This window comes from Anopheles funestus, chromosome 3RL (assembly GCF_943734845.2).
Source record: "Anopheles funestus chromosome 3RL, idAnoFuneDA-416_04, whole genome shotgun sequence".
NCBI lineage: Eukaryota > Metazoa > Arthropoda > Insecta > Diptera > Culicidae > Anopheles > Anopheles funestus.
In genome coordinates this window covers 11,902,899-11,919,866 of record NC_064599.1, presented here as the reverse complement: position 1 = coordinate 11,919,866, position 16,968 = coordinate 11,902,899, and the positions used below count along the sequence as shown (strand labels likewise).

Here is a 16,968-nt window from a genome sequence, read left to right as displayed (position 1 = left end):
ACAACCAGATCGGTCAGATGGGATGGCGGCCTAAACAAAGGTATGGAGTCTCTCTCTCTCTCCAAGATGGATGGAAGGTGTGGTGTATCGTTCCCCGATTGGTGTACGCTGTTATGGACTCCCGAGCGAACCGGATGAGTCTGACGTAATCCGACGTCATGGCGAAGGTTAGCGAGCTCGGATTGCAGCAGACTTTGTTTTAACAATCACATTATTATGAGCTGATTTGTCGCCAAAAAAACGAATACAACGTTTGAGCTCTTAAAAATTGCTTCATTCACCGGTGAGAGGTGCTTGCTTTTCATACGATTTCCTTTGTTACCGTCATTCTTTTGCAGCATTTTCAGATTCACACCATGATCTTTGAAAGCTGAAACGTCTATCGAGCTGCTGTGGTAAAATTTTGGGACATCATGAATTGCGAGATCAAATCGTATCACGAGCCTCACTAATTCGTAGGAAAGTAGCTTTTTAGTCAAACTGTAAAAAAGTAAGAGTGACACAGTGGTCATTCTATTACTCTATTCCTGCTCTCCCTGCAACATTTCAACGACTTTGTACACTCCCATTTGGGAGTGATTGAAATTCAATGAATCATAGATCCACTGCTCCACGCATCAAAGTAAAAGACTGCTGTGACAACGTGGAGTGGCAGTTACAAATACAGATATTATACCGATATACACACTCGTCATGCCCCAATACGCACTCTGCGCAAACAACTTCGAATAAGTACGCAAGTGAGGTAACAAGCTTCACCGTAACATGCGATACGAGCGACGAAAGGACACAGATAAAAAAAACAACCGATGAACAATATTTTACGATGGCTCGAACGCCTTAGTGGTTGATCGTATCAGGCTACCGATTCGTAGATTTCGTACTCCATTCGTATCTACTTTATACGTGATATCGACTTGAATAAACAGAGAAAACGCAGTGTACACCAAATGCAATTACGAAACGGGAATGAAGGAACATATGCATTTGACCTCCTTTTCCCAAGATTCGAGGTGTAACAGGAAGGATTGCTGCGAAGAGACTGGACCGCGCGGCTATCGTCCATTAGTTCCGCGGTGTCCAAGTCAAGCGTGACGGCGCCAAACTGAATGACGCAAACGAACTTAATGGTTTCCCTTTTCGTGTTGCAGTCCTGTCTCCTTTATGTGTGATACTACATAGTCCTTTGACGCTGCACTTAGGTGATGTGCCACACCACTGAAAGCAACGCCAACTTTTCCACCCGCAACCTCCAGGTCTTTCTATTGCAACAGTGATCGTTGAAGGTTATAGCATCACTGTTCAAAAACAATACACCATTTTATCATACTTTTGCATTGGGGCTTCGGAAGGTGGTGACTGGCGATTCTTGCAAATCCGCTTATGTCGCCGCTACAACCCGATTTGACTAGATTCTCTCAATTGCAGTTTACAATGATCGGATTACGACACTCGACAAGCATTCTTCTCTTTCTTAGCTGCCAAGCGGCGTAAAATAAAACTCCATTCTGAGGTATTTGAAACCACAACGAAAAGAAAAATACTCCGCATAAATGTTTCCATTCCTGTAAAGATGAGAGAAGTACTGTTTCCAACTAAAGGCAAACGCAAAATAATACTGCTATCGCGCTTCGCAGGTGTGTAAAGCGGTGTAAGAGCTACAAGGATTTAAGTCTTGTGGATGACTAATCAATGTACATGACGCAGCCCGTTATCGGTCGCTGGGTGGCTACGGTATAACCGCGAGCCTTCCTTTGTGTGAGGAATGCTTTCACAATGCGTTTGCATCGGAAGTGGGTTAATGAATCATGCCCTCGCCACCGCTCGTTCACAGAATTTGGACGTAGCAAACGTAGATAAGGAAATACCTTTGATGAAAGAAACGATCGCCAAGTAGTCTCACACATAGTACGCGAATTTATCATTATTTATATCTCTTCAACCTAATTAACAGCTAGCATTTGTTTATAAAATCTAGCTCACACAAATGTTACTCTATATCATTAAAGCCAAGAGTATCAACATGTCACAAACTCCCCAAAAAACTCAACTTTTGCTTCGTTATAGGTAAAACGTATCAACCTTGTTGTTAACAGCATTCCAAGCTGCTGGCGCCATTATTTACAGCCACGGGACTCATAATTCGATGTTGATCCGTTCTCTGCCGAGAGACAAAATGCCGATCACTAAACACTCCAATAAGGTCCATTTGAAGCGAGAAGACCTTGCGGAGAGGACTTGCCATTTTTGGAAGTAACACAACACCACGGAGCACCGTACCAGATATGATAAACTTGACGTCTCGGCTAGATCTCACCAGGCGGAATACACGACGTGACCTACTGACGATGTCCCGAGACAGGGAGGAAAGCGACGTCTACTACTACAACTACTATGCGTGACCTTCTCCAGCAGCACAACGAAAGCAGGCGCCAGTCAGCTTGCCAGATGGTCCGGACGGTGAGGCTATTGATTGCGGTAAAACGATCAGTGTTCTCGGGGCGCCACGCCGTTGTGTGAACGACGCACAAGGTGATAATTGGACATTCAGCCATAACGCCGACAACGTATACAGGCAGGCAAATCGGATCATCGCTCTCTGATGCGAAAACCGTATCGCGCTCGAGACACAGCGAGAACTGTCACACAACGGCGTATGCCGTATGGATGCAGACACGATGATGGCGACGGGCATCTCTTAGTCATGTACTGTGAGGAAAGCACCCCGGAGCGAGACCGTCGAACGAAATATTATTACCATGTTTGGACAAAAGCAAATTATGGTTTAAACCAAAAACAGGCAATTGACGTTGGAGAGGCTCTTGCTGGTATAGTGATCACGCGGATCTCTTGCAATACGCCACGTAGTACATCATTATTGCAACGGATGCCCCATAAGGCGATACGAGTGTCTTTGCGATATAGCTGTCAAGTGGGATACAGTTTGCAGTCGGAGCAGCAAACAGTTACCACATAGTTGCAAAAGCTCAGGATACACTACTGGTGATACCCTTGAAAGACACTTTTAATGGGGTGTATCGAGACTCTTCAAGAATGCGACCTTCTTTTCGTTAGACTACTCTCTAATTAAAATCCAAAGTACGTCATACTTCAACGGTAAAATCGCCCATCTCAGGCTTACGATTCATCCAAAAGTTCTAGAAACTGTAACAGATGCTAGAAAACTCCTGAACTTCATAGTGTTATCGAGGCCTACATTCCAGTTCACTGCTTATGAAGCAGTTATCATGTTTCATACGTTTCCTCGTCATGCATTGATTAACCTGGTGAAAAGAAGGGATGGTAGTTCGCTCATTGGACCGCCTGTCCTCTATAAAGGTTCTGACTCTCATATTTCATCGTCATCTTCAACGTGAAACCAAACCTAACCTTACATTCAATCACGGACGAAAAGATAAACTCTATTTGCCAACAGAAGCCATCGAATTGGAATAGAAGCAAAACAGCTTACAATCGGCTTCATCATGAGATAATAGCATAAAAATGCCGTACGTTGCTTTTACTAACGATACCGAAGGTCCTCCCTTTTTAAGTATCGCACACCAGAGCGTGTGGCTTTTCGATGAGTCATTCGTTGCGCTATTCGGAGCACCCATTATAGAGTGGTCATCGTGAACGGGTTCCAAATTTGGCAAACGAATCACTTTGCCGCAGCTCCAAACATAGCATGCAAATGTTTTTGTTATGCTTTTCCACCTATGCACTCTCTCTCTCTCTCTTCCCGCTTGCCACCATAAAGATTGTTTTTATTTTATTTTTTTTTTGTTAGACAAGAGCTTCACCACCTCACCGCACGATGGTTCTGCCGACCGCTATCCACTGGCTCCTACCGCAAGATTGAATTTCACTGCGTTAAAGCTTAAGGTGAGCATGTTTGGCTCCTGATCGAACCGAAAGCGGACCAGATGATCGATTTCGATGCTCCATAAAGGGGGAGACGTGTTCAGACGTGCGGCGTTGTACGCCGCTTTTCAACGCTTGTCGACCGTTACAATAGTACCATAGCCGACAGAGCAAAGCGTGGAAAGAAACCTAATCAATCGAGACAGATGAGCACACGCACCCAACAGGTCACACTCGGTAAGCATGTAATTAACCTGTTGCAACGAGGCACTCCTTATCCGTTTCGACCTCAGCGTGAAGATTGAGCTTCGCATCATACTCTGCGTATCGGTTAGCTAGCAGGCTACATTGCAAGAAAGGCTTCATCATGTTCGATCTACCATTGCGGTGACATTTTGCTGCACACAAGGAATTTCTCTATCCAGCAACCGTCTGCACGAACTACTAACGAGCCTAGCTACCTTAAACGAGCTCACATTTCTTGGCTATAATCATCCTTTTAAAACCCAACTGACGTCACCATCAGCAGCAGTAGGCAGCAGTAGCTGACATTTCTCGAGGTACGAAATAAAATGGCAAATAGAAGTGCAACATCTGTAACGGATTAGACGGCTTCTACAGTAACTTGTCCCAGGAATTTTGGCGTTGTTACGTATGCTACTCTATTCCATCGAAAGCACACGTTGCTCATTTGGTTAATTATTACGGTAACCACTTTTTACCACGACCTACACGTGGCGGGACGCCACCGCTTTCCATATACTTGGATAGTGTTGTATGTAAATGCCGTAAATGACTACTTCCACCTTGAAGGTAGACGAGGAGTTAAACGTGTGCATACTATTGCAAAATTAAAGTCAAAACAAGTAACAGCATAAAGCGTACCAATGGGTTCTGCTATCATTCTAGAAACCTACGTAAAGCCAGTTTTTGCCCTTAACAACTCCTCGCGAAAAATCTTATCACTCGCGCAGGAAAAGACCAGTAAGCGAAACGCAACAATCCTTAGAATTTTAAACACGACATTTTATATTTACGCACCAGTAACGTCTGTTTAATGTACTGTGTTTCCTCTAAAAATAAAAATAATAAACTTTCACTACCTCGCGATGTTTGGCTGGAATTGTGCTGAGAATGGCAGCAGGCACAAAAGGTAAGTTCGTACCAAAACGACTAACTAGTGGCGTTATTGTTTCGAACCTCATCAAGAACGAGGTTGAACGTTTGTCAACAAACCGAGCCACCGCTGTGTGTATCACATTTCCGCCCCAACAGTGAAGCCTTGAAAAGCTTGTCCCTCTTGTTTCTGCTGACGTTGATATGTAGCCCTTTCAACAAAAAAAAATACATTGCTATTGCTACCACGCAAGCCAACGTCTTTGGAGGTTTGCTAAAGAGCCAACAGCAGCAAACAGGCAACGCATCGCGGGATTCGGATCTGAAACATCATTTCATATTCCGCAAACGTAGACGACCGATGCGAAAATATGGTTGCTTCAAAAACTCGATCAAAGCACGAAGGAAAGCAAGCGACAGACAACGACAAACACGTCAAAACGGCTTGATCTGTATCTCTGGTAGGTTGAGGAATTTCTGACGGAATCGGACAATAGTTAGAAAAGCTAACCAATGACGGCGAAAATGGAGGCGGCGAAAGGAACGTTAAATTTGACTGGAATACTGATCAACAGGAGCCGCTGTGTTTGGGACATTTTAGTTTAATCAAGTTTCAAAACACAATCCGGAAATCTGTTTTGAGTAATTAGCTATCAGTTTTTACATGATCACATATTTATGTATTAGAACTCCTCCGTAAGTTTGGACAATAATTATGTCTGGTTGATCGTATATCGTGAAGCTAAATGTTATTTAGAACTTTTTTTAATCAATTACTTCAAGGTTTCTTATAGGAGGACAAATCCCCATGCGATGAGGGCAAATACTTGAAAGAGTTCCTTCCATCTACATTGACTATATTCTGACAAATTTCTAACGTACCCGCAGTTTCAGAACTCTTCACTAAAAAAACTATCCGGGTAGTAGGTAACGCACAAAGCGAATGTCAGATGACTAGAGTTTGTCAACTTGGCAGCATAACGTGCGCCACGGACTGATAGTGCATAATGAGTATGTTGACCCTCTTTTCAATTTACTGGAGTAGATAACAGGCCTTCTTGCTGCATGTTTGAACCAAACCAAAAAAAAAAGCTGAACCGCTTCACATTGGTTCTTCAATCGCTTTCTACCAGCACCGCTTCGGGCAATGTCATTTACTCCGAAGGGCGACATTCAATATGAATAACGACTATGGTATGAGAGAGACACTGGTTCTTCGATGTACAGGATGAAGTTGCGAGGAATATCAGAACATTGCAGCGGAAGGCATGATTTGAGGGTGCAGCGCAAGTAGACTTATCGCTCACTAGTCGAGGAGCTACTCGCACAGTAGCGGATCGTTTATGACCTCACTTTTTCTTTGTCACTTACAACTGCAGCATGAGCTGAACTGCTACCAACTAACTTGAATGCTACGATCAGATCGGGGTGTGGCTCACGCTTTTGCGCTGCCAAGAGCCAATCATATTTAATGTCGAGCATCTGGACAGGGCGCATGGTCTTTGCGTTTTGATAAAATGGACCATGTCAACGAACAGTATGCAGCAGTCAGACAGTTGCTGAGTTTACAATCGTGACGTCCCAAGATGTTAAAATGCTACTTTATCTACTGGAGAGCACGCACAAACGAAGACCCCAGCGATTAAATAATTAATGTGACAACAAGCGAATAAATTACGGAACCATTATTCAAATTGCCCTCGCCGGTTTGTCACGACAGGTTGACACGTCATGGGTGGAAAAGAGAGATAGAGGTCTTCGAGAGGCGAGATACTGGAGTTACTTCTGTGTTCCGATCTTCAATGGAAGAAACTACTAAAGAGATAGAGGACAGGCCGCAGAAGGAAGGTGTCAGGTGTTTTTATTTTGCGATCGCTAAGCTATCCGTCAGTTTCCACTTTGCTATCTCACGCAACACGGTTGCGTTGGAGGGTTCTGCCGGTGCGTAGGACAGGCGCGGTTCCTTTCTTGTCAAATTGCGGTACAACAATGGTAAATGCGGAAATTGCCGCAGAGTCGCTGGAGCGGGGTTGGTAACGTCACGACACAACGACGAGTAGGAGTTGGGAGCAGATATCTCCCACATTGAGGCGGCTAGCTCCACATTGAATTGCATCGCGCGCAAATTGATTTACTTTCCTCCAAACCGTTAAGCGTGTAGTACACGCCGCTATTGTTGCTGCCGCTTTGTAGATCATCAGTGGCGGATAATACCTTGGGTTGGGATCTTAAGATAACGACAAGAAACGGGAACATAGGGAAAAGGTAAAAAAGTACAATTGGCTCACATCGCAAATACATACACGCTCCCTATCTTAAACGATACTTAAACGTTTGCACTCCAATGAAGAATCCGAAGAATGCAATTGAAGCATTGATCAGCTTTCAAAGGAGCATCTTGCATGCAAAATCTACTGTTGCTGCTAGAAAAAACGATGTTGTTGACGGCGTTGTTGATGCTGGTGGTGATGGTCCTCTACTACCAACGCACCCAATACCCAAGCGCATCAACTCAGGCCGTCATATCTGCTTGCATTGACAAGCCGCCATTGAACCGAAACGGAAAAAATGGGTTTTAGATTAAATTGTTTATGTGTGTTGGCAGTGCCAACCTCCATCTTCGTTTGGTTTTCCGTTTTTTTTTCACTCCTCACTCCCTTCGGGCGTGTGTCTCTAAACGTTGGCCCACCAACTTCCTGTTGTGCCGCCTCCGCACTGCCATCAGTGCAATGCACAACACCAGCCATAACAGAGCAACAACAGAGCGAGAAGAAGGAAATTGATCCACATTCCCCCGCGCACGCGGCAAACCGAATCATCATCAAACGATTCATGGTGGCGCGTTGTGGCGGCGGCATATGGCGGGCTGTGTAACAATAACTATAGTGCAAACCCGAGGAAGACCGGTTCCACCGAACGGTGGGAGATGAATTGCTGTGAGGTTGGCTTTGTGGTTCGCGGTCTGCAGCCACGGGGTCTTGTGTCTTTCTTTGCTTGTTTTCCGATTCCCATAAATTCATAAATCTCGGTACATGCGTTCGAGTCGATGCGTTACGAAACATCTTTTTAACGATCTTCCATTCCCCTTTGCTCGCTGTAAACGATCGCTTTCTTGCTAGTACTGACACTAGGGCCCAATTGTATTTTTAGTATCTTCCTATATATTAACGACACCCTCGACTCTAAGGACATAGCAATATACACAAAACACGCGACCTATCTTAATAGCTCACCTCAGATGCATCCACCAAGTGCACCCAAAAGGGTTAACTTTTAGCATTTTGTAAAAATGAAGTCCGTAAAATATCTCCGCACGGAACTCTTTTATTACACTGTAATAATTTGCATCACCGAACTGGCAGTACTGCGCGGTTCGAAAGCAGTCAACCTTCACCACCAATTCTCCTGCACCATCGAAGAGAGTCGTCGTCAATGTGTTTCAATGATAAAAAAAGTCCTCGCTTTTGCAATTAGCATTGTTGTCTTCGCTTCTGACATCCTTTGCACCCGGTGAAACGTCTGAAGCAAAGACGTTTAAACAACATCACCGTCTCCGAAGCAACAATTGATATCGAGCGTCTCTTTCGATCGTTTCTTGTACGGGGCACGGGTCCGGCTGATGTATACGGCGCGTCTTAATTGATTGATACACATCGCCAAGTGGCACAATTGTGCGTCGATGCGTTGCCGTCTTGATTACATAAAATCACTCCCTGCACTCTGCCAGTAAGTTGTGGTCGAATCTTGCATCCTTTGATTTAGTATCTGAACCGTCTGTCATTTCCTTCTCTTACTGGGTCGAGTCCTTGTCGCAAGAAATGGCGTGAGATTTAAAAAAACGAAACCATTCTCCAATAGTAAACGTTTGGCAAACCTCTTTTCTTTGATAGTCCTCTAACGGATGGGATTGGGTGGTTGGTAGCTTAGTTGGTGTATTTGTTGGACAATAATAGACACTTCAAACTACTGCCATACTACTATCGCGCTACTGGTTGGAATTTGGTGATCTTCGAGAAATTCGATCTCAGAAAACGCGAACTCACCAGTTCTGCTGGGTGACCTTTGCCTCCAGCCAGTAATCACACTGGACCGATGATCATCGTACACATAAAGCTCAAAGGTTATACACCACATTATGAAAGGCTACACCGCAATCATCTACATCAGTAACGAATAAGGCATGGCGTAGAGCAGCAGCAACACCAAATAAGGAACGTAATACATAATAGTGTGTCTCCTCCATGTTCTTTGGAGAGGCGTGCGGGGTACTTACATATATCAAACCGGAGTAGTATCGGTCCTTGATGTTGTGCAGGACAGAGGCTTCGTTCAGGCACGTCAGCTCGGCCATATCTTCGACTTTGTCGAATTTGGGCGGGTTCATTTTCTGGATGTCATCCTTAAGTACCAGCACGCGCTTGCCGGTTTCGGCCAGCTCGACCTCCACCTCATCGCCACGCTCGCCTTTGATACTGGCAGCGACGAAACCCTGAAACGGAACAGAAGAGGTTAGTTATCGGTAGGGTTGGGAAATTTCAACGGATACTAAAGCGAAAACTCCTCGATGAAAGTATCAAAGTCTAAAATCAGACAAACAGGTTACAACGAACTGCTGACCTACATCTTAAATATGCAACCCCAAGATGGAGAGCGAAAGGACAAATATAAGGGAAGCAAGGGAACAAAAAGGATCGTTTATAACTCCTGCTGCCCCGGTCATTGTAACAGGTTCCAGCCATTAAGTACACTCCTCTTTCGCGTTCCTTTTCTCTCTATGTAAAGAAGCCTTCCCCGAGCGAAACACCTTCAACGTCAGCGTGTATGGGACAAGGTCTTCTGGGGGAGACTGGAGTTGACCGTATATGGTAGTGTTTAGTCGACGACTTGTTGTTCGTTGTGCCGTCTCTTCCGTCTCTTTCTCCATCGCGTCTGTTTCATCTCACACCATACGCAACGATTCTTATGGCTGTATGCCATCATTGGCACAGCGCGACCGATGCTGTCCCAGTGGCTATATGTGCTTGACGGCCGCTGTATGTGCTGTAATTTTACGCTACTCTGATGGAGTTTTTTTCCATTCTTTTTTCTTCACTGTTTCAGCTGCGTTGCTTTATCGAGCATATTGGCGCCGCTAGAGCTTCTCTTCGTGGAGTGTGCGATAGCTCCATGATTGGCAAGGACGTATAGGCCTTAGTTGGTAACGCGACCTTGAAGCCTTCATCAAGAGGGGAAACATGTTCCAATAGTACGGTCGACCATAAGAGCACTATTTTGAGAACGTAAAAACCCAAAAAAAAGTCAAAAAGGCTTCGCTATGCGTCATTAATTTAAATTGATAAGCCTGACTTTATTGTGACTCTATCGGAAGGCTTAAGAAAAGATATGCGTTTATTGGGCATTGTAACGTCATCTTTCAAATCTTAAATCACTATTAATCTGTGGTTGAATTAATAAATGACAGTGTACGCTACATTACCATCGGAATAAAGCGAAACATTCACCCAATGGTACATTGCAAACATCCTCTCGTGTGGTGATCTACAGAGAGCTATTTCTGCCATCCATGAGTCATACGCCGTGGATCATCTTCTCATTAGCCATTCATGTACAATCTTGTGGCAACACACATTTCTTGCCTGGATGTGCTTTATGTTCAACAAAATTCAAGCAGCCGAGCTGGTGGAAGAGAGAGAGAGAGGGATAGAAGGAGAGAGACGAACGTGAATGTAACACAAGCGAAAAGGTCAAGAAATACTTTTTCACGTTCAAATACATTTTTTTTCGAAACAGTATTTTGAAAGTAGCCGAAAATCGGCAGAATCATTGAGCTAACCTCTACTCGATGGGGAAAACTATTTAGTCATCGCACATCTCTCCAAATCTTGCCAGAATCTCTGGTCAAAATCGAGCGTCACCAGTTGAGACACGCTTCCGCTGCCTGGCCTTACTTTACAGACCCACATTGGACACTAGCGCAAATTCAAACCACTCCACCACGCGGCATTCAAATGGACAAATGGACTGTACGTGCGTTTGGACGTTATCTTCGCACGATGTGTGTTGTTTTTTTACTTCTTTCTTGCCTTATGTTTACTTTACTCTGGCTATTTACATTTACAGGCTTCCTTCCCCATTCCCGATTTCTTGCCGCCGGACTTGTGCACGCAAATCTGCAAATTTGAAACGGAGCGAGACCAAGAAGTGTTCAAACATTGAACATCGGCTGTAGAGAAAATAGGACAAGCTTAACTCTGGCAGCGTCTCAGTAAATGTTTAAATTCTGGTTTTTGTCGTGAATATCTTGAATTGTAAAAAGGTATCTACCAATTTGTGATCAAGCATCGAATAAATACTTCATCACTTCACCTTTGGGCCACTATTGGGGAACACGTATATGGGGCGCGTCACCACCCTGGGTGAACACAGCATTACCAACATGATGAAACTGACGTCATCGCTGATGGGAAACGCTTCTTAAGGCACTTGATGATGTGAATTTTCCGACCTAACATATCATCGCCCAAAAGAAAAACTCCTTCTGGTTGCGTTTGGAAAAAAACAGCAATAAAAGATTATAATTTAAACAAGTGGATCCGTATTGAAATGATAAACACTAGACGTGAGCATGAGATGCAAGCATTATTCTTCTCTTCGCCGTTATAGCTGAGGTAAGCATTTTCCAAGGAAAGTTCCAGGGATTCTGTGTTTCACCGTTCGCGCCGTGTTTTCCTCCGGATCGACGTGGTCTCGTCGGAAATCGGAATCGCAATCGCAAACGCCGACACCCGTCATCCAACGCAAACGCATCGAGAGCAGCAGTCGTCGGACTCCCCGGTGGAGGTCAATGTCTTTAACTCTCCTCTCTTCTTCAAGGTGCATTAGTACAAACATTAGCGCGCTGTATGTTTTCGTTTGCATCGCATGGAACCGGCCGCTTGGGCTCGGGTTTCTTTCGCCCGTACCGTGCCCCTCAAAGCAAACCAATTTTTGAGTCTGCACATGTGCAACACACCACCACAGACGACCACGGACCACCAAACGAGACGAGAGCGAATGTACGAGACACCGTCTCACGCGGATGAAATATCGCATCATGCAATGGAACGCGAGATTGCATTCAGAGAATTTCATGGCGAGAAAGAGCAGAAAAGATTGCAAAACGCTTGATGATATACACAGACATACCCATGCTCTGAGACAGCATAAACTATGCTCTTCATGATAGTTCCATGGAACCAGACGAACTGTGGGGAACGGGGGTGAAGGAGGGAGTAAACGTAATAAAATATTCACCCACCTATACGAACGCGCAAGAGCAGGTATAATAAAATACCGGCTAGCCGGCAAAACGTGTATCCGGTACACACGGTCATCTGCCGGTCGTCGCGTGAGTATATGCCAACAAACTCATTCGAAGGGCATTGGGTTTTTGAGCAGAATATCCATCAAACTTTTATATCTAATTTAACGCATTTCAGCTAATACATCAAACCCTCAGGAGAAGGTGTGAGGCGTTGCCAGTTGGAAGATAACATGGTGCCTCTAACCACAACTTTTAGCCGCGTTTCCTTCCTTCGTTCCCTAATCAGCGAGACGGACTTTAACCATATTTGTCGATCAAAAATCAATCAAAAAGTACCTCGCATATCGGTGGATGAGAATACTGAGCGGGGGACCAATGTTTCGCTATCATCCCATCCGGTCTGTTCATTCGTTCGTCGGCGATATTGCACAAACAAACCGCACACAACTGACAGAGCACCGCCGACGTGGGACACACCTCAAGTAGGTAGGTTTCGGTTTTCAACGTCCTTATCTTATCTTTATTCCAGCGAACGCGACACTATTCACCAGGCAAATCGGTAACAGATAAAAAAAACCTAACTAAAGGTAAACACGAAAAACACGAATCTGTGAGGTTGGGTGATAAGTTCGTTGCAAGTTGCGCATTTTTTTTCTTCAACCCAAGGTTGAGATTCCAGAAGCAGCAACTTCACAGTTGCCTCCAAAAATCGAGCAAGATGCTCTTTAAAAAAATCAATTAAAACAACCTTTCTCGTTGAACAATTATGGAAAGTTGCATTAATTTTCCTTCGAACGGTCAATCACTGATGTCTGGCTTGGTTATGAGTCATGCGTTTCTGACTTGCTTCCATTCCCGGACACGACAATGTGTAATGACGCTTTCTCAAGCACCTCTCCCGAATTCGTATGCTGGATCAACTGACGCTCAATCCGGTTCGGTCTGGTGGACGATCGGTAAGGTAAAACACAGGTATTCGTTGGGAACATGTGACTCATGTGTTCCGTATTCGAATACCACCGGGAACACTGGAGGAAGTGCCTCGAATTTAGACGATGTCTGCAATCGTTTCTGGACAATATTTTTGAAATGTTTAAACCAGTGATGTCAAACTCATTTTGGCTTGCGGGCCGGTTTGCAAGCAAAAAATATTTTGCGGGCCAAGATAAGTGAGAAAGGGAGAAGTCTTAAGGAAATAAAATTCAACAGTTGTTTGGACATCAACAGGGATTTAAGAGCGTGTTACTGAAGCGTAAAAGAGTACACACACAACATATACAAAGTATTCGGCTAAAGTCTGAAATAAGGACCCGCCCCCCTCTCACGGTCATTCATCTGCGTGTCAATTTTTCGTACAGGGTGATTCGGAGGCTATGCAATGTAGCGTGAATTTGGTTTTTTTTATTAATTTATTAATTATTAATCGAGTAATTTATTAATCGAGGAACCAAGTTCCATACCCCGTTTGTGAAACCGTAAAACTTTCCTCATTTTTGGCCCAACTTTGCCCCATAACTCGGTCGGTTTCCAACGTATCGCCAATCTTTAACCTGTGGTCGATAGATGGCATCAATGGCTACATTTTCTTCTTGGACGGCCATGTCCTCAGATGTCTGTGCCAGAAGTTATTCGAGGAACCAAATTCCATACTTTTTTTGAGCAATATAGCAAAATTTAAAAAATTGATATATTTTAATGCAAATTAGTTGCAATAAGTTTCTTTTCACTCAAATAATGCTTTAAAAGAAGAAAAGAATAAAAAAGCAGAAAAAAATTTAAAAAAAATTTTCACTCGAAAATTTCATAAGGCTTACCCCTTACGTTTTTTTTGGGAAATTTTGCAAAAAAATTTAAATTGATTTTTTTTAATGGCAATTGGTTGCAACAAGTTTCTTTTCACTCAAATAATGTTTTAAACAAAAAAAAGAATAAAAATTTTTAAAAAAATTGAAAAATTATAAAAATTTGAAAATTTCATAAGGCTCATTTTTGCACCAAGTTTTACCTATAACTCGGTCGATATCCAACGTATCGCCAATCTTTAACCTGTGGTCGATAGATGGCATCAATGGCAACATTTTCTTCTTGGGCGGCCATGCCCCCAGGTGTCTGTGTCTCGAAACATAATAAAAAAAAATACACGCAATCGTCACAATTACGATTGTGAACCACCCTGCACGAAAAATAGTCACTCAGATGAGTGAGCGTGAGAGGGGGGGGGGGGATCCTTATTTCAGACTTTAGCCAAGTATTCCTTATTTTTCTAAGCTAAACATCACTCAAGTCAGATAGTAATCGATGTTCTCATTCTTCCTTCGCGGGCCGGATTCAAAGACGGTCCGGATCCGGCCCGCGGGCCGTATGTTTGACATGTCTGGTTTAGACTATTAGCTACACTAATACTTAAAAATAATTTTTACATAACCAATGTTCTCACATTGGAAGCAAATACCGGACATTCCGCCACCGTTACCAATCGTTACACCCATGAGAAATCCCGATAAACTGGGATAAAGTAAATCTTCCCTTCACTCACCTGTGATTCATGCGGTACCCAAACTAACCGCTTTTGTGTCCACTCGGCCTGCGTAGCCGGATCATTGAACGAATTTCGCTCCACCGACAGATATTTCAGCTCCGGATCGTTACGGTCTCGCAGATCTTCCGCCATCGTTGTTGCTTAGGAGATTATTCCCACTTTATTATCCTTTTCGGTTTCGGCAAAGGATGGTTGATAGCTTTCGCGCACACTGTTACACAGAGATATGCACACGCTCACTCACACACACGCACGCACACACGGGACACGGGGGGGGGGGTTTATGTTGGTTATGAGGTTTTTATGCAGGTTTTATCAATTACCAAACTGCTTTACACTATAGCCCTTTTTGGGCGGAAGTTGTTGTATTTGCTTTCTTTTTTTTCGATTGCTTTCGGTTGCGCTTACACTCACTCGTACACACTCACACGCAGGCAAAAATTTGCAAGCTCTTTTTGTCACCTTAAGTGCGCAGGTTGAACTGATAGCTTTCAGCTCTATTTTATTTCGGTTAAAACTTTCTTACTTTTCCTTATGTAACACTGTTTCGTTCAATTCAGCGCCACACACACAAGAAGCTCACTGTAATTTTAAAAGCAAAAAAAAATATAAAATGTTTCCAAGGAGACGCTGATACGTCAACGGTTCTATCTTCTTCGTGTGATGGATGCTCACACATTATAAATCTAATATGGAAGGTAAGCTATATCGTGTTTTTTTTTACTTTCACCCATAAATCTGAACCGCTTCCTCTAGAAGGTAACAACATTTTCTTCTCAGTTTCAATATTCCTTTTCCTCTTCTTCTACAACCAATTCTCGGCACCCCGGGTATGTTTGTTGACTTTTTCGCCAACTTGGATTTAAAAAGACTCGCACATTGGATGTGTACAAAGCAAAAACAAAAACGTAAAAACAACTAGCAAACTCCACACCAGAACAATCCCCGAGGCAATGCGGCATGTGTCACGAGGACGTGATTTTCTTGTGCACATGGAGGGAAGGTTTCAATCTGGTTTGTTTTTATAATTTTTTTCCTCATTGAACCGCAATGAACGAGGAAATGATTTTTGCTAGAAAGAAACGTCATTAATATCCAGAACGTTCCGTTCTTTGAATAAAACTTACAGTTTTTCTTATTTTAACGCATTGGCGTAATAAAATAGAAATAAAAACAAGGATCTACAACGGGTACCTGGATATCCCGGATATATTACAAGTAGAAATATCAATCGGTTAAATCCATGTTTCAGTCAAATAAACTAGCCAAGAAAACGTCTAAACGAACAACCAAAAACCATCTCCAGATCTGGAGTACATCTTGGACGACACCCGCAATAACTTCCCGCAAGATGATGTGGTGCCGCCGTCACCCGACGGAGTTTTATCTCGTTTGCGTGTATCTTCTTCGCTGCGGGCTCTCTTCGTGCACACAAACACACTCTCAAACCACGCACTAAAAGCACGGGAACAACAAAGCCACAACACGCCACGGTGTCTTCGCCGTTCCTCGGGACGAGAAGTCGATCGTCTGAGCAACATACAAATGATTGTTCTGTAATGCCACACATAAACCACACATACATACACTCACTAACTTGTTGGACGGGTGACGATGTGAGGCGATATCGCGACACGACTGCTCGGTCACTTTGCACTTAGTCGAGTGAGTGAACAATTTCTCGTACGCGTTGCTTTTGCCCAACAACTCCACACCGATCGTTATTGGTGGGGAAAACGAATAGACGTTATATGCCTTTCCTTTTCTGTTCATTCGCTCAGTAAGAATTGGTGTTTCTGGGGGGGTTAGTTCCATCCCCACCAGCGAGAGATGAAACGCATCTCACAACCCTCTCCATATAACCCTTTCATTCTACTCGGAACTGTTTACAAGAAAAACAGAAAGAGAGTGCGTATGAGTGAGAGAGAGAGATCATGAAAGGGAGGGAAAAGCCGTGCATCTGTTGTACAGAAAGGGACGCAAAAGAGCAGGTGACAGCCGCATGTTGACGCACCTTTCTCTCCGCTTTTGCAATACAAATCCTTTGGAATGAATTTTTTTTTAAAAAATGCATTGTTCACGTACCGTCTGACCTAGCTTATAACGGAAAAAGAGCCCTACAGGATCCGCAAAACACGAAATGCAA

General features: G+C 43.7%; 1 protein-coding gene across 10 annotated transcripts in view; it reads right to left on the bottom strand.

Moving 5' to 3' along the window:
- LOC125771419 (myosin heavy chain, non-muscle) overlaps window positions 1-16,968 on the bottom strand; it is a 42,128-nt gene that overhangs the window by 22,822 nt on the left and 2,338 nt on the right. For 4 of the 10 annotated variants that reach the window (XR_007419309.1, XM_049442008.1, XM_049442015.1 and 1 more), the window contains exons 1-3: window positions 16,410-16,514; window positions 14,820-15,404; window positions 9,254-9,469 (exon numbers count right to left, since the gene is read on the bottom strand). Coding sequence is in view for 9 of the 10 variants with exons in the window: in XM_049442008.1 (XP_049297965.1) it covers window positions 9,254-9,469; window positions 14,820-14,954 (351 nt within the window). In the remaining variant the exon portion in view is untranslated. Of the gene's footprint in view, window positions 1-9,253; window positions 9,470-14,819; window positions 15,405-16,405; window positions 16,515-16,968 lie in introns of those variants that run through there. The other 6 variants (XM_049442014.1, XM_049442010.1, XM_049442013.1 and 3 more) reach the window with 4 other exon arrangements.